Below are 27,817 nucleotides of genomic sequence, written 5' to 3' on the forward strand. Positions count from 1 at the left end.
ACGCAATCTTTGCCTTCCCCGACCTCATTACAGTATCTTTAAAAACTAGATCCTCTCTAACAGTATGAGAAAATCAAGGGGATCCTCGGAAGTTCAGGCCAGGCTGCGTTCCGAGGAGCCACCACGTCCCCTCACCTCCGCTTCCCGGGCGGCGATTGCAGGTTGAAAACTACTTCCAAACATCACAGGGCAGGCAGACTGTGACTATGACCCACGTGGCAGACGGGGGCGGGGACAGGTAGCGCGGCCGCGGCCTCGGTTCTTGCGCCTGCGTGCTGCCTCCAGCTCAAGGACCCGGATTTAAAGAGACAGGCGCTCCAACCGTCGTGGGCTGCCGGCGGCCTGTAGTGAGCTAGTCCCGAGGCCTGCGGTGAGCGCCGGAGCTGGAGAGGCAGGTGAGGAGCGGCGCGGCGGGGCCCGGCATGGGGAAGGCAGCGGGCCGGGGCGGGGAGCTCGGCGCGGCCGAGGAGCCAACCCCCCGGCTCCTCCCCCGCCCGCCTGCAGAGCCCCGGGGCACACCCTCCGTGACGTGGCGGCCCTCCCGGGAGCCCAGGGGGAGGCTCGCGGCTCCCCGGGACCCCCACGGTGCCGCGTGAGGCGGGGAAGCCGGCGCCGGGCCGTGCGCCCTGGGGAACCCACGGGGCCTTCTCGTATCCCGGCCCGGCGTGCGTCCTCCTGCGCTGAAGCGGGCGCGCTCGGGTGGGGCTCTGGGAGCCTTGATCACTTCCCGCCTGCGTCCCGGACCCGGTGGAGGAGCGATCTTTTCTACCTCCCCGGGGGTCGCGGCCTACTCCGCCCGCCCCACTGTCCCCGCCATTCTCCGAGAGCGGCGCGGGAAGCCCTTCGAGAAAAGCGGCGGCGGCCAGGCCTCAGCGATTTCCCTCTCTGGCCCCTGGGCTGCGGCCGTTGTGAGGGTGCGGAACGAGGGACAGACGGGTTTCCTCAAAGCTGCATTGTGCCTCCTCGTGGCCCAGCGCCTCCCGAGCCTCCCTCAAGTCCACTCCTTTCATAATTGGGGCCCTAGAGGTTGCTCTGCAAATTGATCTTCCAGGGAAAGTGTTGAAACTCACTTGTTCTGACCTCCTTTTATGGGTCTGCCGTACTTCCACCCACCTCACCTCTGTGGTTCTTAAACTTTGAGCGTTATATAGCCCTTTGTGAATGTCACGAAAGTGATAGACCTCCAAAAATCCGTGCATTTTCGAATGTGCATTTTGTATACATTTTTAGAGAGTTCAGAACCGCCTCCCTCCCCCACAACCAGCGCATTCATGGATTCCTTGTAATTTTCCCAACTACCCTGTGATGTAGGTATTTTTTACCCTATTTTAGAAATAAGAAAACAGATGCAGATAAATTAAGTTTTCTCCGAGGTAACCGTCGGTAAACTGTACCGTCAGACTTGCACTCCCATCCCTTATTCCAGGTCCACCAGCTTTCCTTCACACCATGTTGCACTACAGTAAGCAAAGCCTGCTTTTTAACATGATAGCAATTTTGCTTCACAGCTTCTTCAGACAACATAATTCCAGTATACTTAAAACTAGGACTATAAAATGCTTTAGAAAACATGAATATAAGAAGATGCTGATATAATCTTTTTCCATTTGGATTGATTTATGAGTTCCTGTGAGTCTTGCTGCCCAGTTACTTCAGCACTCTCTGATTCAAGTTGCTGAATTATAAACAGGTTAATTGCACATCGGGAGCCTCTTCTTGAAACATAACGACTTCACCGATCATGATAGGAGCTGACGTTAATCAGTGAGAGCTCTTGCTGTGTGCCCAACTGTTTTAAGGGTTTTACTCTTAGAATAGCTATTTGAGTTAGGTCCCATAATTAGTCACATTTTACAGATGAGGAAGCTCAGAAACAGAGGTAAGTAACCCATCAAAGTTATACAGCTGGTACGTGGCCGAGTTAGGATTTGAACTCAGGCAGTCTGATTCCAGGCTCTGCTTAGTTGTCTCTCAATGTAGGGATTCTAACTCAATTCCAAATCTGTATAGTGGCTTGATTTCTGAGGATGGTGTATGTGTTAAACTTCACAATAAAAACTTTATGAACATAATGTAATTTTTACTGGTGATTAAAAAGAAACTTCAGGACCGGGCGCAGTGGCTCATGCCTGTAATCCCAGCACTTTGGGAGGCCAAGGCAGGCGGATCACCTGAGATCGGGAGTTGTAGACCAGCCTGACCAACATGGAGAAACCCCGTCTCTACTAAAAATACAAAAAAAATTAGCTGGGCATGGTGATGCATGCCTGTAATCCCAACTATCTGGGAGGCTGGGGCAGGAGTATCATCTGAACCCCGGAGGAGGAGGTTGCGGTAAGCTGAGATTGCCCCATTGTACTCCAGCCTGGGCAACAAGAGTGAAACTCCACCTCAAAAAAAAAAAAAAGAAACTTCAGGATCTTGTAATACTTAAAGGTCATCATCTATTATGAGTATCATATGTTGCTGATGACCTAAAAAGAGCTTTTATGTTATTTGGATTTTCTTCATTGTGATTTACGAGATGTACATGTGTGCATTAGATAATTGAACACCCTTTTGTGAGCTGGCTTTTCCTGTATCAGAACTCTTTCATGCTGTAGAGTAGACAATAAATGTAATACTTTGGAAAGTGTTTGATTAGTCGTCATGGATTATATAAGAGGCTGGCCTTTGGAAAATCGGAAGCCTATCTCCTTGTTTATATCTTTTTTTTTTTTTTGGCCTCCTACCCTTTCATGCAGCTATATGTCTTTGGCTTTCAAGATCCCCTTTCCACAAACCCTCCGTGCACTCAGCCGAAAAGAACTGTACCTATTCCGAGAACATCACAGGCCTGATGTAAGACAATTCAGCCAGTGGACAGAAACAGATCTGCTTCATGGACACCCTGTCTTCCTGAGAAGAAAGCCTGTTCTGTCATTCCAGGGAAGCCATCTAAGATCACGTGCCACCTGCCTTGTTTTCTTGCCAGGGTTGCATGTGGGACTCTGCAGTGGCCCCTGTGAGATGGCTGAGCAACGGTTCTGTGTGGACTATGCCAAGCGTGGCACAGCTGGCTGCAAAAAATGCAAGGAAAAGATTGTGAAGGGCATATGCCGAATTGGCAAAGTGGTGCCCAATCCCTTCTCAGAGTCTGGGGGTGATATGAAAGAGTGGTACCACATTAAATGCATGTTTGAGAAACTAGAGCGGGCCCGGGCCACCACAAAAAAAATCGAGGACCTCACAGAGCTGGAAGGCTGGGAAGAGCTGGAAGATAATGAGAAGGAACAGATAACCCAGCACATTGCAGGTAAGGTAGAGAACACTGCTTTCCCATCTTACTGGTGCTGACAGAAAGAGGGATAAGGAGTTCAATTGCTTGCTTTCTCTTTTTTTTAACTTTGTTTTTTAAGAAATGGGGTCTCACTCTGTTGCCCAGGCCAGTATGTAATGTCGCAGTCATAGCTCACTGCAGTCTTGCACTACCAGACTCAGGTCATCCTGACTCAGCTTCCCAAGCAGTTGGGATTACAGGCGCAAGCCACCATGCCCGGCCTTTAACATTTTATTTGGAAATAATTTTAAACTCACTGAAGTGTTGCAAGATTAAAAAGAGTACAAAGAGCGTTCATATTCCTTTTACCCATATTTACCAATTAACATTTTACTCTATTTGCTTTATCATATTTGTTCATGTGCTCTCTCTCTTTACACACACACACACACCTGCGTGCACTCACTTTAAACCATTTAAGAATAAGTTGCATACATCATGGCCCTTTAAAATTCTTTAGTGTATATACCTTGAGAATAGGATATATGACCATTATGTGACTATAATACAGCTATCATCTTCAGAAAATTTGTCCTTGATACAATACTTTAATCTACCATCTGTATACTGTTTTGTCAATGGATTGAGTCATACCTTCAATAGCTTTTTTTCCTGCAGTATAGAATCCCAGTTTAGGATCATATCGGATATTGCATTTAGTTGTATTTCTTTGGCATCCTTTAATCTGAAAAATTTCCATAGTCTCTCTTTTAGACATTGATATTTTGGAAGAATAGAGTACTGATTACTATCCTTTTACCTTTTTTCCTGTAGCATATAATTCATTACTGTACTTAACTAATTTGATACTTAATTGTCTCATATTTGGCCAATTAGGAACCCCTTTACACTGTCCTCTGTGTCCTGTATACCCTCATTACTTTTTTAAATATACTTCTTTACTTTGGGTATAGCAGGATGCTTTTAGTCTTATCCTATATGCATCCTTCCCCAGCCCTGAAATTCGCAATTTCTCTGGGGAGTACAGATTTCTGTTAGTGGGAAATGGTATTAAAGAATAAAACCTGGATGCTATGTGTCCACATTGTCATGGGCTATCTGTTTCTTTCTTTTTTTATTTTTTTTTTGAGACAGAGTCTCACTCTGTGGCCCAGACTGGAGTGCAGTGGCACTATCTTACTGCAACCTCTGCCTTCCAGGTTCAAGTGATTCTCCTGTCTCAGCCTCCCAAGTAGCTGGGACTACAGGCACATAACACCACACCCGGCTAATTTTTGTGTTTTTAGTAGAGACAGGGTTTTACCATGTTGGTCCGGCTGATCTTGAACTCCTGACCTCAAATGATCCGCCCACCTTGGCCTCCCAAAGTGTTGGGATTACAGGCGTGAGCACCCAGCCATGGCGTGTCTGTTTCTAAGCCCTTTCAGCAGACAGAGCTAGAAAATATATGCATGTAAAATTCATACCTATATATGGCTATATAACATGTTTGCATGTACACGCATATTTACATATGTATATTTTAGAATTTATGCCAATACCTCCAAATCCAATTAGTCCTCTTTGACCTTCAGCGTCTGTAAAATAATGTTCATATCTTCAATTTTGTTCTGGTCACTGTAGGAAGACAGTTAACAATGGCGCTAAAAATGGGTATCTGTCCTTGTTCTTTGAAAGGAAAAAAGACTTCCAGGAAGGAAAACTTTACTTCCCATATCCTTTATTCTCAGGGTCCCCATCCCACCTTGCACTGCCTTAGCTATTGGCCTCAGCCTTTGTTACTTCTTGACCCATCTTTCATTTGGAGGAAGAGAAATACAGGTAGAGCTCATGACTCAGATAATTAAGCAGCTGGAAATTTTCCTTCCTATGCTAGATTGACATGCTCCGTGATCCTCATTTACTTTTTGTTCATCTCTAAATTGAAGCTAATTCTGTGGGGTTGGCGTTCCCTAAGTTTCATCCATCAAACTATGATTTCTGATTTCCCCAAATTGTTATTTCTGGAGACTTATGTATGGGATAAGAAGTGGAGAATGTTGATGAAAATTTAAGTTACTAATAGAGGTAAATCGTAACTGGATCTTTTGTCTCCAGAATATCCTTCCCTCCTCTCCCCGTAATACCCTATTACCTATTACCCCCACTCAAAAACTACCAGCCACCAGCCAGCCTTGGGCTAGTGCTAGGGTAGTGACTTAACAGGCAAGGCTCTAGAAGCCGTTGATAGATTCTTTGGATGTTTTTTCAGAGATCTTTCACTGAAGGATATTTTATCTTCTTTTGTGATCCTACAGATCTGTCTTCTAAGGCAGCAAGTACACCAAAGAAGAAAGCTGTTGTCCAGGCTAAGTTGACAACCACTGGCCAGGTGACTTCTCCAGTGAAAAGCGCCTCATTTGTCACCAATAACAATCCCCGGAAATTTTCTGGCTTTTCAGGTAAGATAGGTTAGGGCTACTTTAGCTGTTATAGTGCTGCTTTTATTTTGTATTCTACTTAGGATTCTGGCTAAGAGTGAAAATTCTGTGCTATCTCATCTCATAAATAATTTGCTTCTGTCTGAGCAGAAACAGGTAATGGCTAATGCTAAGCCTTCTACTTGATTTTTATGTTTGTTTGTTGGTTGGTTTTTGGGTTTTTTTTGAGATGAAGTCTTGCTCTGTCATCCAAGCTGGAGTGCAGTGGTACAATCTCAGCTCACTGCAACCTCCACCTCCTGGGTTCAAGCGATTCTCCCACCTCAGCCTCCCAAGTAGCTGAGATTACAGGCACCTGCCACCACGCCTGGCTAATTTTTGTATTTTCAGTAGAGATGGGGTTTCACCACGTTGGCCAGCTTGGTCTCGAACTCCTGACCTCAGGTGATCCACCTGCCCTAGCTTCCCAAAGTGCTGGGATTGCAGGCGTGAGCTACTGTGCCTGGCCAGCATTCCACTTGTATAGCATTTCTTTCTGTACTTTAACCTCTATTGCAGCAGAAAGATTTGTTTTGTCAAGACTTTTTCCCCTTGAAATAGTTACCTGGGTCAGACAGAGATTATTAGAACCTGTCTTTTACTTCCTTGTGTTTTGATAATGAAGGAATTTTGAGAAATTGTACCCCTGAATATGCCTAGAGATGAAAATATGGAAGAAGGGAGATGTCATGCATGGATCTCCCTTCTTGATTCTTACAACTGTTTGTTCAAAACACTGGAATTTTATGGAACACGAAGGAAAAAAAGATCTGAAGGATATTGCTATTTGTTGGGAGGCAGTACAGCCTAGGGATGAAGCTTGCAGACTTTGGAATCAGTGAGCTCTGGGTTCAAATCCCATCTCCTAAAGGGGAGGACTGTGGCTATTATTTGTATATTCTTTGTAGGACAGATGAACAATAAAGTGTTGTTTCCTTTTCTCTTCACTATAATACACACATGCACACACGTGTATACACACATAGTTTCTTTTATATAAAATATGGAATTGCTGTTTCATAGGGATTCAGGAAGACTTTGCTGGGGCATGTGGTGTAGATGGGAGTTGAGAAGGTCAGGATCATTTATTGGCCTTACGTAAACAGCGTTGGACTAGGGGCTTTTACATGTGTAGTTTCATTTGTTCTTCAGTTAACCCTAGATAGTACTTTTATTTAGGAAGTACTTTTTATTAGGCCTTTTTTATGACTGAGAAAGTTGAAGTTCAGGGTTATCATGGAGTTAGTATTTGCACTGAAGTCTGACTCCAGTATCTGTGCTCTTTTATACTACACTGTGTTGCTGCGTTTATTGTTTGGAGACATTCTTGTGATTGACTCAGTTGAAGAAAATAAATAAAGCCAAACCACCTGGCCTTATTTTAGAAGTCATTTGGAGATTGAAAGACGTTTTATGTGATTGAAAGAAGCCTAGACCTGAGGTCAGAAGACTTGGGTTCTGATCCTTGACAGCTCAGATCCCTGAGCATGTCCTTACTTCTCTTCAGCCTCTGTCTGTGAAGCAGCAGTGGCCTCTCCTACCATAGTGTTATGTACAGGGTGCTATGGGACCATAGGCAGCAATATATAAATTACTTTCCCCTCTGCTTCCTTGAGGTTGTGTATTTATTTGTTTAAGCTTCATCATATCTCCGTGCCTCATCTACCCCATAGTGTTCTCATGAGGACTATAAGAGATAACGTTGCAAAAACGGTGCCTGGCTCTATAGGATTTTTATTATTTTAAAATTCTGAGGTTGGTTTGTTTGTTGTTTGCTGGTAGGCCAAAGATAGAGAAGAGTCCAGGTGATGAGAAGGACGGCATGTTTCCGGAAGGGCTCCGGTGTTGGGGATGGAATTTGAGAGGAGTTGAGAGAAACAGTGTTTTAGTTCTTGCAACCTGGTTGAACATTGACACTTTGGAGATTTTGTCCCTTAAAATCGTATTTAGATTCCGTATCAGAGATGAGGATGGATTTATAATTTACAAAGCCCAGACAAGAAGCAGCGTACAACAGCAGTTAGCTTAGTAATGGCTCTGCCACAAGCTTGGGAATAAAATTTGCTTTGTAAATGGTCACGAAGTGATCGATGAGTGGCACATAGTTACTTTTAAGCGTCTGGAGGAAAGCCCTGCCCCTTGACCAGCTTTTGTAAAAATGTATTTTTTTTTTTATAACTGCTCCTTGGGGAGCAGGGTTTTATTTTGACAATAAGAAAAGAAAGGTTGAAGTGGCAAGGGGTGGGGATGTTGAGTGTACTAGTGGGATCTGACTTTCTTAGTAGTGTCTTTGTCCTGGCTCTTTCAACAAGGAAGTGGGCCAGGAAGTCATTTGCTCTTGTCAGACCTCAATCGCCTTATCAGTAAGAGACCATTGAACTAGATAATCTTTAAGGCTTCTTCCAGCTCTGACAACCTGTGATAGCAGTAATTTCACATTGACTAACATGTGCCTTGATTTCTTACTCCTTTTTCATGCCAACTTTTCTGGGGTCAGCTTTACAATTGCTCTGAGAATCTTCTGACCGCTTTATTTATTTATTTATTTATTTATTTTTTAGAGACAGAATCTTCCTATGTTGCCCAGGCTGGTCTCAAACTCCTGGGGTCAAGCAGTCCTCCCACGTTGGCCTCCCATAGTGTTAGGGTTACAGGTGTGAGCCACGGTGCCCAGCCAGTCCTGATCATTCTTGGCATGACTTCGGTCTTTATTCTTTTGTGAAGTGCTCACATAAAGAGATGCACATCAGTCTGGTGTTTTGCTTGGTCTAAGGAGGCCATTGCTCCTTTACCATTAATTAATAGCTGTAAGATTTGAGAAAATTACTTGGCCTCCATTTCTTTATCTGTAAGATGGGTGTAATGACATCTACCCCAAAGGTCTATTCGGGGAGAGTAAATAAAGCTAAAGTACCAGCAGAATATCTGTTAACTTCCTTCCTTCCCTTTCTTTCTTCTCAGAAAGGCAGAATGAATTCATCTCTGTTGTTTCTCCAACAGCCAAGCCCAACAACTCTGGGAAAGCCCCCTCAAGCCCCACCCCTAAGAGAAGTCTGTCTTCAAGCAAATGTGACCCCAAGCATAAGGACTGTCTGCTACGGGAGTTTCGAAAGTTATGCGCCATGGTGGCCGATAATCCTAGCTACAACACGAAGACCCAGATCATCCAGGACTTCCTGCGGAAAGGCTCAGCAGGAGGTGTGGCATGAGCATCCTGAATAGGCCTTTCCTCCAGAGAGCTCAAGGCCATGACTGCCTTCCAGGGCATGTGAGCTGTGTAGTTGCCCAGGGTCCCATGTTTGGTTTAATGCTTTACTGTAGTCTGTCTTGAAATTCTTAATAATTTTGAACAAAGGGCCTCGCATTTGCATTTTGCACTGTACTCCTCAAATTATGTAACCAGTTTTTTTCAGAGCACTTTGGCATCTTTCTTCCTCTCCCATTATTCTGCTCCTAGGAGGCCAGAAGAACCCATCCTATTTGACTAGTTAGAAAATTTACTGTCCTACATATTTAATTAGGTTTTTGTGAACCATATACACAGCTTGGAATAGAATCTTCCAACTCTGTTTCTTTAATTTATCTAACAAATTGTCAATGAGCATCTGTAATGTCCTTGTCACTGGGCACCTGAAGTGAAAGTAACCACTCTGTCCAACGAGAGTTCATCTGTAGGCTAAAGGCGAGGCAGTCACACAGTCCACCAGCCTCTGAACTCCATGCTGTCTCCTACTGTAGCAATATGCACAGGGCACTATAGGAGCGTGGGCAGTGATATATAGATATGTTTTGGGCTCTGCTTCTTTGAGTTTGTTTATTTATTGAGACCAAAAAAATGTGGCTGTGTTGCCCAGGCTGGAGTGCACTGGTGCAATCTCAGTTCACTGCAACCTCCACCTCTTGGGCTCAAACAGTCCTCCTGCCTCAGCCTCCCAAAGTGCTGAGATTACAGGTGTGAGCCACCTTGCCCAGTCTTCTTTGAGTTTATATATTTATGTGTTTAAGCTCTATTTCTCAAGAAGGGGTCCTTTCTTCTATCTCCAGATGGTTTCCACGGTGATGTGTACCTAACGGTGAAGCTGCTGCTGCCAGGAGTCGTTAAGACTGTTTACAACTTGAATGATAAGCAGATTGTGAAGCTTTTCAGTCGCATTTTTAACTGCAACCCAGATGATATGGCACGGGACCTAGAGCAGGTCAGAGGAAGGGGAGGGAGGGTAGGCTACATTCCAGGTAGGGTTTTGCCAAGCCAGGCACCTGCAGCCTCTTTTTTTTTTTTTCTGGTTGGGACACATACTGTTTTAGGAAACTGAAACCCATTTGAGCAAGCCTTTGTTACTGGGGGAGCTGAATGTGAGGCTATAGCTGTTAATTTCCTAAGTTTCTGAGGGCGGAAACCATACCACTGCTGAACCACAGAGGCCTGGTTCTCAAAAGTCAGAATTTCAGACTTGCCCCCTCTGTCTCTCCTGGGGCTCTTATTCTGTACTCTTTTTCCTCGCTTGTTTTCTCCTGTAACTTGGGTTTACCAAGCTTTGGTTTGTTCGTGACTCTTATCCCCGGTACCATGGCAAGTTTCCATCCCCTTCTAGGAATTGTGGATGGGCTAGTGTCTCTAAGAAGTGGGCTAGATATGTTGAGTTGGGATAGGAGCTACGATTGAAATTTCTTGATTCATGTTCAGTCCTGGGTCTTGGGGGATACACGTGGCCACCCTAGGGTTGCAGCAGTGGCATTTTGGTTTTTGGAGACAGGGTGACGTGTCAGAGACAATCAGAGTCTTCTTTGAGCAGAGCAAGTCTTTCCCCCCAGCTGCCAAGAGCCTCCTTACCATCCAGGAGGTGGATGAGTTCCTTCTGCGGCTGTCCAGGCTCACCAAGGAGGATGAGCAGCAACAGGCCCTGCAGGACATTGCCTCCAGGTGGGGGAGCTGCCTCCGTCAAACCATGCCCAATGGGGATTGGGCATAAAGAGATGAACTCTCTTGGGAAGGGAAGGTTCCCTTGGGGTTCCAGAGCTCTTCAAGACCAAGTTAAATGTGCCTCATTCCTCTAGGTGTACAGCCAATGATCTTAAATGCATCATCAGGTTGATCAAACATGATCTGAAGATGAACTCAGGTGCAAAACATGTGTAAGTAGCAGCTCCTCTGACAGCCCGAGCTGTCATTTTTTAGCTTCATTTGTTCCCAACTGGTATCAGGACTTCTGAGTCCCAATCAGGATCTGAATCCCCATTCAACTTTCTTTCTTTCTGTGGGACCCTGATCTGTCACTTGACCTGTCTCTGCCTCCGTTTTCTCCTATATAAAATGGAGATAACAGTACCTTTCTCACAGAGTTGTTACAGTTGAAGTGTGGAATCCATTCATGAGTCTCTTGCCTACTCCAGCCCCTCGCTAAGGCATCATGCACACAGGCACAGTATCTCAAAAGAGCTGAATTTTCCAAGAGTTTTCTCTCCTCTTGTAAAAATCTTTAGACAGTAGAACACAACCCCTTCCCTACAGATGAGGATTTCTCCTGTGAGGACAGATTGCTGTCCAAAGCCATGGAGTCAAACAAAGGCAGTGGTTTTGTTTCCTTGTTCCTGTACCCCTCGGCAGGTTAGACGCCCTTGACCCCAATGCCTATGAAGCCTTCAAAGCCTCGCGCAACCTGCAGGATGTGGTGGAACGGGTCCTTCACAATGCGCAGGAGGTGGAGAAGGAGCCGGGCCAGAGACGAGCTCTGAGCGTCCAGGCCTCGCTGATGACACCCGTGCAGCCCATGCTGGTGAGGAGTGCTGCCCTGCCTCTGCTCTCCAGCCTCTCCAAGCTCCACATCCTTCGGGCTGAGATCCGATAGGGTATGAGTGTTGAGAGTGCTTGCAAATTGACTGGAGGAGTTTGGGGAAGGAAGAGGGAGGTGCAAGAGGGTATTTCTCAGTAGGAAGCGAAGGCAAAGGAGAACACAGAAGATCTAGTGGAAAGACCTGAGCCATAGGCCCAGCTGTGCCACCAAGAAGCTGTAGAATCTTAGATGAGTGATTTCGTTTCTCTTGTCCTTCAGTCTCCTGTGTGGATGACGTCTGAGACTGCCTGAGGCATCTCCCTAGAATGGTTTATCTGTTATCTTACCTGAAGACAGATGGATGTATTAAGTAACCCCTGAGATTCTGTGACCTACTGCAAAGTAGATCTGAGAGTTGGTGGCAGAGCCAGGCTTCCTGTGACAGGGTGACTTGGGAAGAGGGAGGACACATAAGGAATGAAGGCTGATTTTGGCAGACATCATCTTGGGCCTCTGCTCATTTCATAAGAAATGGGGTTTCCTTTCCAGCATCAGTTTTCCTGTGGGACAGGGCCCACCACATATGGTGCCATGCCTACTGTGAGATTCTTTGGATTTTTGAGTGATGTACAGTGCTTTTTTTGAAACTGTCTTGTGTGTCATGCTAACGCCTTGGTTTAGGGTTTTATGTTTGAGATAAGGAAGTGTTCTCTCCCTGCTAGGAATGTGGGATAGCCAGCATCAAAACAGTGAGATCTCCATCCCAGAGATGGGACTGTGGCCACCTGCAGTAGTGGCCTTTCTGACTTTTATAAAAATGCCTCCTGGCGTCTGTTCTTTAGTTTGTCATTTAAAGACTGGCATGGGTTATATAGCTTAGTGGTTAACCACACAGGTTTTATAGGTGGGCCTAGATTCAAATCTCATTCTTGCCATTCGTTAGTATAACTTAAGCAAGCACCTAATCTCTCTAACCTTCAGTTTTGTTATCCAAAGATGAAAACAATATTTGTCACATAGGATGTCACAGCAGGGATGAAATGAGATTATGTGTGTGAAGTACTCCCAAAATGGTAGCTATTGTTGTTGGAGTTAGGCTAGCACAGGTAGGCATGTAAGTAAGCGCTCTAGTATCTGGAAACCCTGTTGTAGGGACCCCCGATCACTCACCCTGCCAGCCTCACTGTCACCGGCACTCTTTAACCTTAGCTTCACATAGACCTTTTTTTTTTTTTTTTTTTTTTTTTGAGACGGAGTCTCGCTCTGTCGCCCAGGCTGGAGTGCAATGGCGCAATCTCGGCTCACTGCAAGCTCCGCTTCCCGGGTTCACCCCATTCTCCGGCCTCAGCCTCCCGAGTAGCTGGGGCTACAGGTGCCCGCCACTGCGCCCGGCTAATTTTTTTTTCTATTTTTAGTAGAGACGGGGTTTCACCATGGTCTCGATCTCTTGACCTTGTGATCCGCCCGCCTCGGCCTTCCAAAGTGCTGGGATTACAGGCGTGAGCCACCGCGCCCGGCCACATAGACCTTTTTTACTGGGAGAACTGATGTGTTTAGTAAGAAGCCAGAGGCCCTGCAAGAGCCTGAATTATTGAGAAAAAAATTAAATCTTGTTTCACTGGGCTTTTGCTTGTTGTACAATGAATAGCATTCATATTCCTCAAAAGGCGAGCTCCTGTGTCAGCTCTGGTGATTATTTTATAGGCAGAATACAACATTGTCCAGCCCTTTCCGTTCCCATCACCTCTTCAACAGCCTTCCCTGAGCATTAATTATGGGCAGTCAGTCCCCAAGACCCAGGTCCTGCCCTCACTAACCCAATTACAAGGTCTTTGGCTGTTGCTGCTTAGCAGCCCCTCATTGAAAGTCTTCAGGCTTTGCTTTCCACACCCCAAGGCGGAGGCCTGCAAGTCCATTGAGTACGCAATGAAGAAATGTCCCAATGGCATGTTCTCTGAGATCAAGTACGATGGAGAGCGAGTCCAAGTGCATAAGAATGGAGACCACTTCAGCTACTTCAGCCGCAGTCTCAAGCCCGTCCTGCCTCACAAGGTATGAGTCCCTTCCTTTCCGCCAGGACCGTCTTTCCCCTTTGTGCCTCTAACAAGCTCAGGCCCAGAGTCCCATAGCCATTCCAGCTGTGGTACACAATAAGGGTTTCTTTTTTATTTGTTCAATGATTTAATTGATTTATTCATTTTTGGAGTCTTCCAGTAACGAAGGGCTGCTCAGCAGGGAGAGCCAAAGAGCCCTGACTTGGGTTAGTGAGGATAGAGCTCCCTGGAACAGTGATACTTCTTTTGCCCACAGTGATGTTGGTTGGGACAGTGAGCTCACTTGGTGAGTTGCTGTGTATCTTTTGTGTTTCCATGTCCCAGATGCTTCCCGTGAGCTAGACTAAGGCTTATATACCACAGGCTATTGGGCTGTCATTCATTAATTTGTTCAAGAATTATTTATCAGATGCTTCCCCATTGTTATAGCTAGTGGGGATATAGCAGTGGGAAAACTGGACAAAAGTTCTGGCCATCATGAAGTTTACATTCTGATGTAAACACAGTCTTATGGGGACATCTGAGAGCCAAATTCCTGCTCTAATCGGGGTGGCATTTGGAACCTTACTCCTTAGCCCTTCTCCACTCCCAAGACTACTGTGAACCTTTGGGGGTGTCTTCAGGAAAAAGCAGCTGGAACATCTGGCTCCGGTAGCTTGTGAGCAGATGGAATTCCTATCCTTGCTATCCTTTTCTTTCCTAGCCCAGATTCAGTTTTTCAGAGCCCCAGGGGGTTCAGGGGAACGTGTTGTGTGGCCCCTATGCTTACCTCAGCCTTGCCTTCCTGCTGGAGCACTGGGAACAAAGCAGGCCATTTGTTTCATATGTTCAAGAGGAGGGCTAAGCAGTGGCCTCATTGTGGAGCTTTAGTGCAGGTTCACGTGTTCTGTGAAGCACTGTAAATCACTGAGGAGCTGCTTCTGGTGAGGTTGGTGTTAAATAGACACCATCTGTGACCCAGGAAGAAGTCTAAGCACACTTTTCCAGATTTAGTCCTTTCCTTAATTTTCCCTTACCCAGTGTTCACTCATCCTTTGCCTCTCCTGTGATTTGGGTTCTTAAAGGGCTAGGTTAGGGATTGAAGGGGAATGGCATGGATGTGCTGGCCTTTCCTGTTCCTGCTCTAAGCATCCTGGGTAGTGATGGCTGTGGGTTCAGGGCTCCCGCTCAGAGAAGACACTGCTCAAGTTTCCTTGTTGCACCTGAGGGGGTTCATTTCTACCTTTCTGTTTTCAAGCAGTCTGTTCTCCCCTAATCCAATCCCCAGCCTGACAGTCACACATGTTCCACAGTAGGCACTAATCTCTGCCCACCCACCCTCCTCCTCCTCCCCCAACAGGTTTAATCTCTCTGTTTGTTCCATTTGCCTCAAAAATTGTACCTTCTCTACAGCCCATAGAAAGTGACTCAGCATGGGCTGACCTCTTCCTGGGGCTGGACAGAAGTACTGAAACAGATGGCCTCTCCCTCTTGTCCAGGTGGCTCGCAAGGCCTAGCTATATGTTTTGCGCATTAGCTGGGCCTTCCACATGTTGTTCTGTATCCCATCTGGGGCCTAGGCTTTGCCCTATATGGCATGGTTTGGGGTCCCTGCTGCCATGTCATCCCTCACCAAAGCTCCCCTTCTGCTTTCAGGTAGCCCACTTTAAGGACTACATCCCCCAGGCTTTTCCTGGGGGACACAGCATGATCTTGGATTCTGAGGTGCTTCTGATTGACAACAAGACAGGCAAACCACTGCCCTTTGGGACTCTGGGAGTGCACAAGGTACTGCCTCAGGGCTATATGTGCAAGAATGAATGAGTATGTACATGTGGATGCACGCTGCAGTCTGAAAAGGAAGGAAATATCACTTAGTGTGGGCCTTATTCTTCACTTCTGACCTGTTTCTGGTTTGGTTTTTTGTCTTTTGCTTTTCTCCTCAAAAGGGACTGGTATTGGGAGCCAAGTTATAATTGGGTTGGTTTCCATTTAGCACTATCTGCTCAGTGCCCTTATGGCCCAGGGGCTTCAGAGCAGAAATAGGACTTTTTCATTCGGTGCCTTAGGGGGCCTCCAGAAGTGGACTGGTACTCCTTATTTTGTCATGCTCTGTGACTTTTGTTCTTTGTATACCTACTACCTCATTTTCCCTTACAGAAAGCAGCCTTCCAGGATGCTAATGTCTGCCTGTTTGTTTTTGATTGTATCTACTTTAATGATGTCAGCTTGATGGACAGGTGAGTTGGCTAGCATCTTTAAACCCAGAAACTGCCAGGAATCTGTTTTCATTTCCTCGATGAGGAAGATGGGGGCTTCAGGTTGGAAAGGAGGGTATGGGGAACCAGCTGGCACATACGTTTGCACTCAGGAGCTTGCCAAAGGCAATGGCAAGAGGGAGCTGAGAGGAAGCACAATTGCTACATGGTCCGCTCCCCGTTCAGTGTAAGAAAGAGCCCACGTGTTGACTCCATCTCGTCTCTGAGAGCTTAAGTCACAGAAGAAACCCAAACCCCCAAAGAAGTTTCTCTACTAAAGCAAAATGGACTATTGCAGAGAAATAGACTGTGAGCATATGGGGTTTCAGTTTATTTCTCCAATGACACCCCTGGGGGCATAAGGTAGATGGTTTTCAGCTCAAACGTTTTGATTTCAGAAGAGACTGACAACAGGAAGCTCCTGATTATAGGGGAGGCTATGGGTGGGACCATCTTGGAGAGAATGAGCAGTCTTGACTTAGCTGCATCCATATGCTTGTGCCTGAGAAACCAATATCAGCCCTTTCCTCACTTAGAAATGTATCTCTACCCCGTTCCTCCTGCAGCAGCCACATCCTTGATCGGGGAAGGAGAAAGAAGTAGAGAGGGAAGGAATTGGTGGGGGTAGGATTTGGGGTTTGGGTCCCGAGGCTTGTCTCAGCCTGCCTACCCAGGGGTTGGCCTTGGGACTGGGGCAAAGCAGGGTGCGGGGGATAAAAAATGAGAGTTGGAGTCACTTTTCAAGTGGGACCAGAATTTATACAATCTGGGCTAGAGGCCAGTTCTCCCTTGGCTCGCTTGATGAAGTAGAAATAGGAACTACAACTATGAACTGGCTCTATGCCACAGCTCACAATTGTCCATCTTCGGTCACGATGGAGCCCTTGCAGCCCTTGACAGCAGAGCTGTTACACATGAGGTCTTTGATCCATGGCAAACCCTTTCTTAAAGTAGCAGCTTTATCCTTGTGGCCCTTCCTTCCTCAGAACTCCTAATAAGGGTGGGAGGATCCCGGCCTAACCTCAGCTCTCCTGTTCTCCTCAGGCCTCTGTGTGAGCGGCGGAAGTTTCTTCATGACAACATGGTTGAAATTCCAAACCGGATCATGTTCTCAGAAATGAAGCGAGTCACAGTAAGTGAAGACCCTACGCTAGGCAGTGTCCTAGAAGTTTGAAAGCAGGGCAGAGAACTCCTTGGGTCAACTGCAACTGGAAGAATAAATCTTAATGTCTTATGCAGCCTCCTGATAATGTTTGCATTTGACTGTTGTATATGTTGTCTGCTAGTCTTCACCCAGAAGGGTAGGGCATGGAAATCCTTCCTAGGTAAGCCCCCTGTGTTTCAAAGCCACAGCAGCCCTCTCGTTGGAATGAGAAGCAACCTGCTTTCTAACCCTTTGTCCCTTATATTCAAGTAAGGGTGTTTCCATTGGGCACTTAAGTAGTGTGTGAAAAGGAACAACCCCCTCACCACCTTCTCCACTCTCACACCAACTTCAGCATCTCTCTTGTCCCTCAGAAAGCTTCGGACTTGGCTGACATGATAACCCGGGTGATCCGGGAGGGATTGGAGGGGCTGGTGCTGAAGGATGTGAAGGTAAGGTGGCCCTGCTTGCTTTCTCCTGTCGACTCACTCACAGCCCTCTCCCCTGAGCCTTTCCAGCCCTGACCAGGAGATGGCGGTGGCAGCCTGCAGTGGTTGGGGTGGCTGCTGGGGAAGCCTTTCCAGGGTGTGGGCAGATATGTCCTGGATCTGGAGGGCTGGTTTGTGTGTCTCCTGTAGTGCCTGGAGCCTGAGGGCTCTTCCCCTGAGGGAGGGGCACTGGGCTAGATCTGGTGTGTAGCAGTGAAGGGGTGAACCCATCCTCATGGAGTTGCCTTTCTACTCTGTGGTCTCTCTTTTGCTTCACCTCAGGGTACATATGAGCCTGGGAAGCGGCACTGGCTGAAAGTGAAGAAGGACTATTTGAATGAGGGGGCCATGGCCGACACAGCTGACCTGGTGGTCCTTGGGGCCTTCTATGGGCAAGGGAGCAAAGGTCAGGGTGGCTTCTGCCCACTGGGGTGGTACTGTTTTAGAAGGCATCGCTTGAGGTACAGGCTGGCCTTGTTACTGGCTTGATCTGCCAGCATGGCCAGTCATGACTTCCGAAGTCCTAGGATCTGGGGCCCCAAGCTGGCCTGCTTACTTGGTTAGGGAGAAGTCACTGAGTACCCTATGCTAGCCTAGCAGAAGGACGCTTACCACCAATTATTTTGTCAGGACCTGACAGCTTTCTCCTCAGGGAAAATCTCTTTCCTGACTGGAGAGGAAGCTGGAGTCTGAGGAACTAATACTTCTAAGCAATCTGTCATGTGTCCAACACAATTCAATGCCCCACAGCCCAACACGTTGGGTGTGATTATCCCTAATTTACAAAAGAGGAAATCGGGGCTTACAAAGGTTAAAATTACGCAGCCAGTAAGAGGTAGCTCCAAGAGGTAAACTCTGGCACTCTGACGGCTGGGACCCAGGTCTTCTCCCTGGCCCCGGGCTCCCTCTCCTGGGCTCTTGGGGCTGGCAGAGATGGCTCCTCCAACCCACACTCATCTCACACTCCCCTCCCAGGTGGCATGATGTCAATCTTCCTCATGGGCTGCTACGACCCTGGGAGCCAGAAGTGGTGCACAGTCACCAAGTGTGCAGGAGGCCATGATGACGCCACGCTTGCCCGCCTGCAGAATGAACTAGACATGGTGAAGATCAGCAAGGTGAGGAAGGGACTTGGTTGACCCTGGCCTCTGGACTGGCCATGATCACTGAGACAGAGGCTGTGCTTTGGGGATTACGGGTATTGTTTATCTGTCTCCCCAGAAAGAAGGGTTGCAGCTTGCTCAGGGGAGCAGGATTAGGCCTTAAAATCTCTGAATGCCGCCTTGTGGAAAATGGCTTGCATGCCTCTAGGTCGTACCCACTCTGGCCTGGGAGGATCACATTGCTCAAGAGTCAGCTGTTTAAGTGGCTTCTTACAATCTCATTACCAGGAGAAGGGATTTAAGCCTTGATCCAGGTTGGGAACAGCCCAAAATAGCATCTTTTCTCCTGTAGGACCCCAGCAAAATACCTAGCTGGCTGAAAGTCAACAAGATCTACTATCCTGACTTCATCGTCCCAGACCCAAAGGTATCAACCCAATGGCTTGGGGTCCTCCAGCCCATAGAATTAGCTTGCAGGTTCTCTAGTGCCATAGAGAATCCATCTCACCTTGCTGAAAGTCCACCCAGGGGTGGGGATCTGGATTTCCAGCCAAGTGATAGGCACAGGGACAGCCGGACAACTCTGAGGAATTTTGAATAGAATTCTTTCTGCAATACAATTGCTTTTTAAAAAGAGAGAGAAAAGAAGAAGAGAGTACCTATCCACTCAGCGCGAAGGGTGTGTTCTAGAAGTAATCTGGCCCAATCCCTTCTTGTACTGACCAAGAAAGAGACCTAGAGAACAAACAGGACTTCCCTAAGGTTATTCAGCAGCAGCAGCAGCAGAACTGGGACCCAAGTTTCCCAGCTGCTAGCCAAAGCCTTCTTTGGTTTTTTGTTTGTTTGTTTTGTTTTTTGTTTTGTTTTGAGATGGAGTTTCACTCTTGTTGCCCAGGCTGGAGTGCAATAGCACGATCTTGGCTCACAACAACCTCCATCTCCCGGGTTCAAGTGATTCTCCTGCTTCAGCCTCCCAAGTAGCTGGGATTACAGGCATGTGCCACCACGGCCAACTAATTTTGTATTTTTAGTGGAGACGTGGTTTCTCCATGTTGGTCAGGCTGGTCTTGAACTCTTGACCTCAGGTGACCTGCCCGCCTCAGCCTCCCAAAGTGCTGGGATTACAGGCGTGAGCCACTGCACGCGGCCACCTTTGTGGTTTTAACTGTTCTGTATTGCTTCTAGCTGGTTGGGAGATCTTTTTGTTTTGTTTTGTTTTGTTTTTTTGAGACAGGGTCTCACTCTGTTGTCCAGGCTGGAGTGCAGTGGCAAGATCTCTGCTCACTGCAGCCTCCGCCTCCCAGGTTCAAGCAGTTCTCCCACCTCAGTCTCCCAAGTAGCTGGGATTACAGGGGCGCGCCACCATGCCCAGCTAATTTTTGCATTTTTAGTAGAGATAGGGTTTTACCATGTTGGCCAGGCTGGTCTCAAACTTCTGACCTCAGGTGATCCACCCGCCTCGGCCTCCCAAAGTGCTGGGATTACAGGCATGAGCCACCACGCCCGGCCACTGATACTATCTTCTTAACCAGTGATGACCTGCTGACTTACTCCTGACAGAAAGCTGCCGTGTGGGAGATCACAGGGGCTGAATTCTCCAAATCGGAGGCTCACACAGCTGATGGGATCTCCATCCGATTCCCTCGCTGCACCCGAATCCGAGATGATAAGGACTGGAAATCTGCCACTAACCTTCCCCAACTCAAGGTAGCAGCTCTTAGGCTGTATGTGTATTCTCCACCCCACTGTCCAGGCCTTGGAGCCTTGGGCATCTGGACCATTGACATGTCCTCTGTCTTCTCTTTTCCCCCATTCTCCTGTGGCAGAGCAAGGAGGGCAATTAGAGAGGGAAACAAACTGCTGCTGGGCCAGGGGCACAGCACTAGACCTCCTTCTCCCTCCATCTCTGAGCAGAGAACCTTGCATTTGCGAGGCCCCACTGAGCAGCCCTTGGTCTGGGGAATAAGAATTTGCTCCTGTTGCCCCAGCCTTCAGTCCCTGCTTTGCTGTACCGAGAACAATGATTTGTACCCTGATTACTCAGGCTATAGGGCCACACTTTGGAATGGTACCAAGGAAGCCAACTCCTTTTCCTTGCTCTTTATCTTTCTCACATCTTTGTTCTCACATGCGCCTAAAACACACCACACACATCACCTCTGAGGCCAGTCTGGGAAGGCAATGAAACCCTCTGACATTGTCCCTCCCCGCCTCAGGAACTGTACCAGTTGTCCAAGGAGAAGGCAGACTTCACTGTAGTGGCTGGAGATGAGGGGAGCTCCACTACAGGGGGTAGCAGTGAAGAGAATAAGGGTCCCTCAGGGTCTGCTGTGTCCCGCAAGGCCCCCAGCAAGCCCTCTGCCAGTACCAAGAAAGCAGAAGGGAAGCTGAGTAACTCCAACAGCAAAGGCGGTAAGGATAGGGAGGGGCTGGGATGGTGAAGAGGGTGGTGTGAGGGGCGGAGATTCGAGGGCAGGGACGCAGTCTCACATTCCAGCCCTGAGATCTCATGATTATCTATGTCCACTGCAGTGGACATGGACTGCATTCCTGGTGTGTGTCCAGCCATGGGCCAGAGACCCTTCTGCTGGGCACCCTGTATCTGCTCAGCAAACCTGAATGGAGCAGTACCCTGGCGACAGCCAGTCTGACCAGGGAATAAGCTACCTTTGAGCTAAAGGGCTTAGCTGATAACTCTTCACTCCCCTCTCACCTGTGCGCATAGCAGAGAAAGGCCCTGGTCCTTCCCCTTACTGCCCCTGACTGCAGGGAGCATTGTCAGCAATCCCTACCCTCTTAGTTCTTTTGTATCTTATGTTTTTTTAGAGACAGGGTCTCACTCTGTCATCCAGGCTGGAGTGCAGTGGCACGACCATAGCTCACTGCAGCCTCGAACTCCTGGGTTCAATTGATCCTCCCGAGTAGCTGGGACTGTAGGTGTGCACCACCACGCCCAACTTCCTCTCTGTCCTTCAGGCAACATGCTGACTGCAAAGCCTTCTGCTGTGAAGGTGGGAGAGAAGCTGGCCATGAAGTCTTCTCCAGTGAAAGTAGGGGAGAAGCGGAAAGCTGCTGATGAGACCCTGTGCCAAACAAAGGTGAGGGTAAAAACAGCAACACACCACGTGGGCCAGTTTAGCCCAGGTTGTGTTCCTAACCCTCTGCACAAGAAGTTTGAAAGAGGATGAGCAAAGGTGTTTGGGGAACATTGGCTAAACCTCTTCCCTAACTGCCGCCGCTCCTGTCGTGGGCAGGGTCAGCAGTGCTGCTGCTCACCCTGTGTCCTCTTGTTGCCTTGCAGAGGCGGCGAGCCAGTGAGCAGAGAGGAAGGAGAACTGTGCCAGCAGGCAGGAGATAGAACAGCCCGGCCTAGCCAGGAGAGACTGCAGGGACTCACTCAGCTGCTGGCCCCAAGTCAAAATTTACATTAAATGGGAAAGCCCAGTCTGGGTGTGGGAATGCAGCATTTTGAGTTTGTGGTCAGGCTGGAAGCAGGTCCAGCGAGCAATAAGAAGGGGAGAGGGCACTGGCTTGGTGACTCTCCTCCCACCTGAGGAACCTTTTCCCTTTTACACTTACTTGTCAGTCTTGGGTTTGGCAACATCTCCTGAGCACTTTTTTTTTTTTTCCCCCTCAAGTCTGGCTCTGTCTGACAGGCTGGAGTGAAGTGGTGCAATCTCAGCTCACTGCAACCTCCACCTCCCAGGTTCAAGCGATTCTTCTGCTTCAGCCTCCCGAGTAGCTGGGAGTATAGGCATGTGCCACCATGCCCAGCTAATTTTTGTATTTTTAGTAGAGACGGGGTTTCACCATGTTGGTCAGGCTGGTCTCGAAGTCCTGACCTCAAGTGATCCGCCTGCCTCGGCCTCCCAGAGTGCTGGGATTACAGGCATAAGCCACCGCACCTGGCCTCTTTTGAGCACTTTCTGATGCCAAGAACTAGGTTTAGTACTGGCTCAACTCTGGGGGAGCTGATGGCTCAAAGGACAGATAGAGAAGTAAACATAATTTACACCCATGTCATTGCACCCCCACTCTCCCCACCGCCATCCAGGAGTAAGCATAGAAGTCTGACAACTCAGGTCCTGAACTCGGTCCCCAACAGACCTGTAGAAACCTTTCCCCTCTCTCTTCCCAGCCTGAAGTCCTTGAACCCATTGAGAGTAGTAAGCAGGACTCCTGACCCTTCAGTCTAGCAGGTTGTACAGAGTAGACTGCTTGGTCTCAGGGGACATCACTGAATCTGGGGGCACTGAGTCAGAGCCAGCTCTGCCTGCCCACCATGACTGGGTGGCTCTTACACACATATGCTCTTCCCATCTCCAGGTCCCAGATGTCAAGGCCCATCCCCTCTCCTTTTCCCCTAGGCAGGGATGGAGGGGCATGTCAGTCTTGTATAACTTAGAGTGACTGGAGGGGTGGGGTTATTGATGCATAGTATTCCAGTAAACTCCTCTGCTTGTGTCCTAACTCTAGGCTCCCTCATTCTGTCCTGGGCTTATCTGGGTGAAGACTCATCTGTACCCAGTGTAGGTCTGACCCCATCGTGACCTCTCTGCATTTGCAGGTTCTGTTGGACATCTTCACTGGAGTGCGGCTTTACTTGCCACCCTCCACACCAGACTTCAGCCGTCTCAGACGCTACTTTGTGGCATTCGACGGGGACCTGGTACAGGAATTTGATATGACCTCAGCCACGCACGTGCTGGGTAGCAGGGACAAGAACCCTGCGGCCCAGCAGGTCTCCCCAGAGTGGATTTGGGCATGTATCCGGAAACGGAGACTGGTAGCTCCCTGCTAGGTTTGCTGTCTTCCCTCTCCCTCAGGCCATACTCTCCTTTACCATACTACTGGACTGGACTCAGGCTGGAGGCAGGTAGACACAGTATAGGGGGAATGGGCTTGCTTCTCCCAAACCCACCAGTTCTCCACGGTCTCTTCTGGACCAGGAATTAGTTGCTGTGGGTGCCACAACTGAAGTCAGTTTCTCTTGCTGGGTTTAAATAGATCTTTCAGATCTGGGTGCTGGGTTTACCATCTTTTTGTTTTCTTTGAAAAGCAGCTTAGTTACCTTTTTTATAAATAAAATATCTTGCAGTTGTCTTTGTCCTTTCCCCACCTACACCCCTAATAATTTCCCTAGAGATTAAGGAGTAAAGGCTGGGTTATGGCAGCTCTGTCCGCAAAGCCTTCTCTCCCGTCCTTGCCTGTTCCTTTGTACTTCCAGGCTCATTTTAAAGTCGTATTTAAAGGACTGCCCTCAGAAATGCTTCCATTTAGCAGAACTTGTGTTCGGCCGGACACCCTTTGCCAGGAACAAAGCCTCATGTGAAAGAAAACAAAATGAACTTTTTTGACTTTCTTCTCTGTGTTCTCCTATTACAGAGTGAGGATTCCCAGTTTGAAGGGAGGGGACTAGGGTCAGGTAGGACAATGGGGCCTTTATGAAGAAAGGGAAGTTACTTGGGTCACTCCTCTGGAGGGATAGAGGGCTCCAGGAAGATCTGCCTCCCCAAAACCTGGAAACAAGACTGTTCTTTAAGAATAAAAATCCACGTGGGGCTTGAGGCCAAGAACAGCCCTTGTTGCCACCAACGTGGAGACTTTGTACCGTGTCCCGTTCTTAGTGCTTGAGTGTCCCAACCTGAAGCTAAGTCACCCTGGCTGCACCTGCCAGCAGCCCTGACTGTGTATGCTCTGGTGGTGGTGTCTTCCTCATGACTGGAGGAATAATTCTGTGATATTGTTGACCCCCCAAGTATTGGCTGATGAACGTGGGCATCAAAGGCCAGTAGCTTTCTTGGCCTACAGAGTAAATGGACAGTATATTATGGAAGGACTTGCATCCAGCTTCCTGTTCACAATGGGAGGTTTAGGTTTCATAATCCTGGACCAATCGAACGCACCAAATATCCCAAAACTCAATCGATTTTTTTTCTTCTATTCATTGGATTCGTCTGTGTCCTACTGAGTTTTCTCATGGCTGGAGTATTCATGTGAATGAAACTGCCGGGCTATCTGATGGGTTAGAGTGCCTTTGAGAAGACATCAGTGCATACTGGATTTGTTCCTGTCAATGAAGTTTTACAGGCTGTACCAATCCTCCAATATGAAATGTGGGAAAGAATGAAGAGCGGCAGTAAAAGAAATACCTAGCGAAAAACACAGGAAGCATATTGAAGCTTGGACTAGAATTTCTTCTTGGTATCAGAGAGACAAGTTTATCACAGTATTTTTTTTCCCCTGCTGACCTATTGATAATACCAACAATGTTGAGTGGCATTTTTTTCTTAGTTTTTAATTTCTTAAAGAAAATATACTCCATATCTTCAAAAAAAAAAAAAAGAATAAAAATCCACACCTGAGAACAGATCCATACAACCTGCTTACAAAGAACAGCTCCTGTGCTACCTGATTTATTTGAAGAACAAAAGGAAGACAATTTAGTGTAAACAAGTGCTATTCAATGGAACTTTTTGCAGCAGTGGCAATATCCATAAATCTGCACTGTCCAACCAAACTAGCCACAGATAGCTGCTGAGCAATTGAAATGAAGCTAGCACAACTAAGGAACTGAAGTTCTTAGTTTAATTCAACTTCAAATGGTCACATGTCACTAGTGACTACCACACTGGACAGTGCAGGTATAGATGGAGCTCAAATCAGAGTCTTGAAACTTAATGGCTCTAACTTTAGGCAAGTTATGTAACATCTAAGCCTCAATCCCTCCAAGTAGAATGGGGATAGCCACTGCACCTAAATCATAGGGTTGTCCTATTGTCCCGAGCAACATTATGTAAAGCACTTAGCCCACAGCCTACCACATAGTTATCTAGAGTTGGGAACGTCACCGCTGGTTTGCATGTCCAGACCCTACCTGGGAGAAGGGCCTAGCCTATGATTTTAGAACCCTCAGTTGCAGGTTTGCATGTTTCAGCTAACACTCCACTCTGAGTGCAGGCTCATCAGGACACCATACGATTGTAAATTAGCTTCCATGTCCCAGTCCTGGCTTTTGAGGGTCAGTTCTCTCCTTATGAACAAATTAGCAGGCTTGTAAGATCAAGGAGTACTGCACGACCGCCCCCGCCCCCGCCCGGCCCAGATTTGATCTGATTGACTTTGGCTTCCACCTACTGTTTAAAATGTGTATGTTAGAGTAGGGACAGCACAGGGGAGGGGGTTACTTTCCTGACTGTAGCCCAGGACATTTGGTGTTTTTGAATAGGCACCGTTCAGCCTGGCTTCAGTATTAGGAATAAGGTACTCTTTTTATTCCATCCTCTATAGAGACAAAAAGCTGCTCCTCTTTTGAGTACTGACCTACATAGATTTCCATTTCTTCAGCCTCAGGCCAAACAACTGGACAGGGCAGCAGAACAAGACTGTCTCCTCAGGATCCTGCCAAAGGCACTGTCCTCTCCAACCTGGACCCAGCCCCACTTGCCCTTACTGGTTGCTTACACCCAGAGTGCACACTCACAGGAAAGGGGCTCTGCTGGCTGCAGGTGATCATCTTGTCCCTTCTCTGCCTTAGTGTGTGTTATTGCCATTTCAATGTCAGTGGTTTTTTATGTATTTTCTTCCAGTCTTTGCTGCTGAGATCTGACTATATATACTATTTTGTATCCTTTCATGTATTTCTTTCATATATTTCAATGCAACCCTCAACATCATCATCATAAATCTCTCCAGCAAAATGCTGGAGGCCTCCCTCTTCTGAACCTTCACATGCTGCTGGCTGGCATCAAGCAGAGGTCATCACTGGGCGCTGAACAGGTCAGCTCCCTAGGGCAATGTGAGCAAAGTGTTGGGGCTCATCCTTGATCCTTTATGCCCTTTTGGCAAGATTCCTTTCTCAGTCACAGAGCAGATGGACACATAATCTTGTTCTCCCAGGGGCTGCATTCTTGGAAGTCTTTTCCCTGCGCCTTGGGCGCCTGGTCAGGGAGGTTTGTACAAGCCTGCGCACAACACAGCAGTCTGTCACGAGGCTGGGCCAACCTTTTTTTTTTTTTTTAACAGACTCTTGCTCTGTCATTCAGGCTGGAGTGCAGTGGTGCAATCTCAGCTCACTGCAACCTCTGCTTCCTGGGTTCACAAGCAATTCTCATGCCTCAGCCTCCCGAGTGGCTGAGACTTAACAGGCACACACCATCACTCCCAGCTAAGTTTTTGTATTTTTAGTAGAGACCGCGTTTCGCCATGTTATCCAGACTGGTCTCAAACTCCTGGCCTCAAGTCATCCACCCACCCCAGCCACTCAAAGTGTTGGGATTACAGGCATGAGCCATGGCGCCCAGCCTGAGCCAACCTTTTCTGAGCCATAGTCCAACTGTACTACAGCTGTATCCAAAAGGTACCATGTATCTCCCAGGGTAACCTGAAGACCTAACTGGGCACACTAGCTGTCCTGATTCCTTTCCATTTCAGATCTTTAAGGCCCATCTCTTCTAGATCAGTGTAAATATCTGAACTTGGTGCTTCAACCCAATTGGTCTTGGGATTCATCCTTTTCCTACCCAGCTCTCATTCTCTTCTAGGCTATTCCATGGCCTCTTCCACATATTACATTTGTGGTCCTGGGCAAGTTACAACAACACTGAGCATCTTGTCACTTCACCCAACCACAGGCTAATCCCAGGCCATGTGCACATCCCAGGATTAGCTTGTGGTTTATCAGTTATTTTGTCAATTTTTTGTTTGTTTGTTTGTTTGTTTAATACAGGGTCTCACTCTGTTGCCCCGGCTGGAGTGTGGTGGCAATCAGAGCTCACTGCAGCTTCAATCTCCTGGCTCAAGTGATCCTCCCACCTCAGCCTTCCAAGTAGTTGGGACTACCCACATGCACCACCATGCATGGCTAATTTTTTGTTTTTTTGGCTTTTCTGTTTTTTTAAGTAGACACGAGGTCTGACTACATTGCCCAGACTGGTCTCAAACTCCAAGCAGTCTTCCCACCTTGGCTTCCTCAAGTGTTGAAATTATAGCGTGAACCACTGTCAGGCTCTTTTGTCAGTGCTATCAACCTCTAACATCCTCACACCAGACAAGACAGGTGTCTGTATTAAAACTTTATTACAAAATTATAAAGCAGAGCTCTGTAACAAAATAATACACATTTGGGTTTGCTTTAACCTCCAAGTAAGTCTGAGAAAATCTTAATGTAAGCCACTTGAAGTAACAATTCACATCCAAGAAATTTCCACAAATTTATACAATGTATATTGAGCACTAGTTCCTGTACAGCTTACTCTTATTAGTTTGGATCCAACTATTCC

General features: G+C 47.4%; 2 protein-coding genes and 1 pseudogene across 11 annotated transcripts in view; 2 read left to right on the forward strand and 1 right to left on the reverse strand.

Annotated features, from left to right (window-relative positions):
* Positions 1 to 274, reverse strand: part of LOC105485149 (chaperonin containing TCP1 subunit 6B) — a 53,190-nt gene extending 52,916 nt beyond the window's left edge. For 2 of the 4 annotated variants that reach the window (XM_011747369.3, XM_071082723.1), the window contains exon 1: positions 136 to 273. In XM_011747369.3, coding sequence (XP_011745671.2) covers positions 136 to 183 — 48 coding nt within the window. In that variant the 5' untranslated portion in view covers positions 184 to 273. Of the gene's footprint in view, positions 1 to 135 lie in introns of all 4 variants that reach the window. The other 2 variants (XM_011747366.3, XM_071082724.1) reach the window with 2 other exon arrangements.
* LOC105485152 (DNA ligase 3) lies at positions 257 to 24,151 on the forward strand. 7 transcript variants are annotated; one of them, XM_011747372.3, is made up of 20 exons: positions 257 to 395; positions 2,745 to 3,295; positions 5,578 to 5,721; positions 8,740 to 8,937; positions 9,784 to 9,935; positions 10,494 to 10,660; positions 10,795 to 10,872; positions 11,345 to 11,513; positions 13,407 to 13,562; positions 15,200 to 15,331; positions 15,704 to 15,783; positions 16,846 to 16,933; positions 17,320 to 17,397; positions 17,716 to 17,839; positions 18,409 to 18,551; positions 18,889 to 18,963; positions 20,097 to 20,243; positions 20,753 to 20,948; positions 21,513 to 21,634; positions 23,104 to 24,151. In XM_011747372.3, the coding sequence occupies exons 2-20, from the start codon at positions 2,749 to 2,751 to the stop codon at positions 23,335 to 23,337; spliced, it is 3,030 nt and encodes a 1,009-aa protein (XP_011745674.2). In that variant the 5' UTR covers positions 257 to 395; positions 2,745 to 2,748; the 3' UTR covers positions 23,338 to 24,151. The 7 variants fall into 7 exon arrangements, 5 of the variants coding, with proteins under 5 accessions (XP_011745674.2, XP_011745678.2, XP_070938823.1 ...); XM_011747376.3 differs by lacking the exon at positions 23,104 to 24,151 and adding an exon at positions 21,838 to 21,987; XM_011747374.3 differs by lacking the exon at positions 257 to 395 and adding an exon at positions 596 to 914.
* LOC112427320 (oligosaccharyltransferase complex subunit OSTC pseudogene) lies at positions 24,085 to 27,639 on the forward strand (annotated as a pseudogene).
* The last annotated feature ends 178 nt before the right edge of the window (positions 27,640 to 27,817 follow it).

Source organism: Macaca nemestrina, chromosome 17, assembly GCF_043159975.1.
Source record: "Macaca nemestrina isolate mMacNem1 chromosome 17, mMacNem.hap1, whole genome shotgun sequence".
Classification (NCBI taxonomy): domain Eukaryota; kingdom Metazoa; phylum Chordata; class Mammalia; order Primates; family Cercopithecidae; genus Macaca; species Macaca nemestrina.

What these genes read in the sequence shown, in the direction of transcription:
- LOC105485152 (XM_011747372.3), top strand. Translation starts at nt 2,749, where the DNA reads ATGTCTTTGGCTTTCAAGATCCCCTTTCCACAAACCCTCCGTGCACTC. An exon ending in GATGTCAGCTTGATGGACAG is followed by an intron (nt 15,784 to 16,845) that starts GTGAGTTGGCTA and finishes TGTTCTCCTCAG; the next exon opens with GCCTCTGTGTGAGCGGCGGA. An exon ending in TCATCGTCCCAGACCCAAAG is followed by an intron (nt 18,964 to 20,096) that starts GTATCAACCCAA and finishes TACTCCTGACAG; the next exon opens with AAAGCTGCCGTGTGGGAGAT.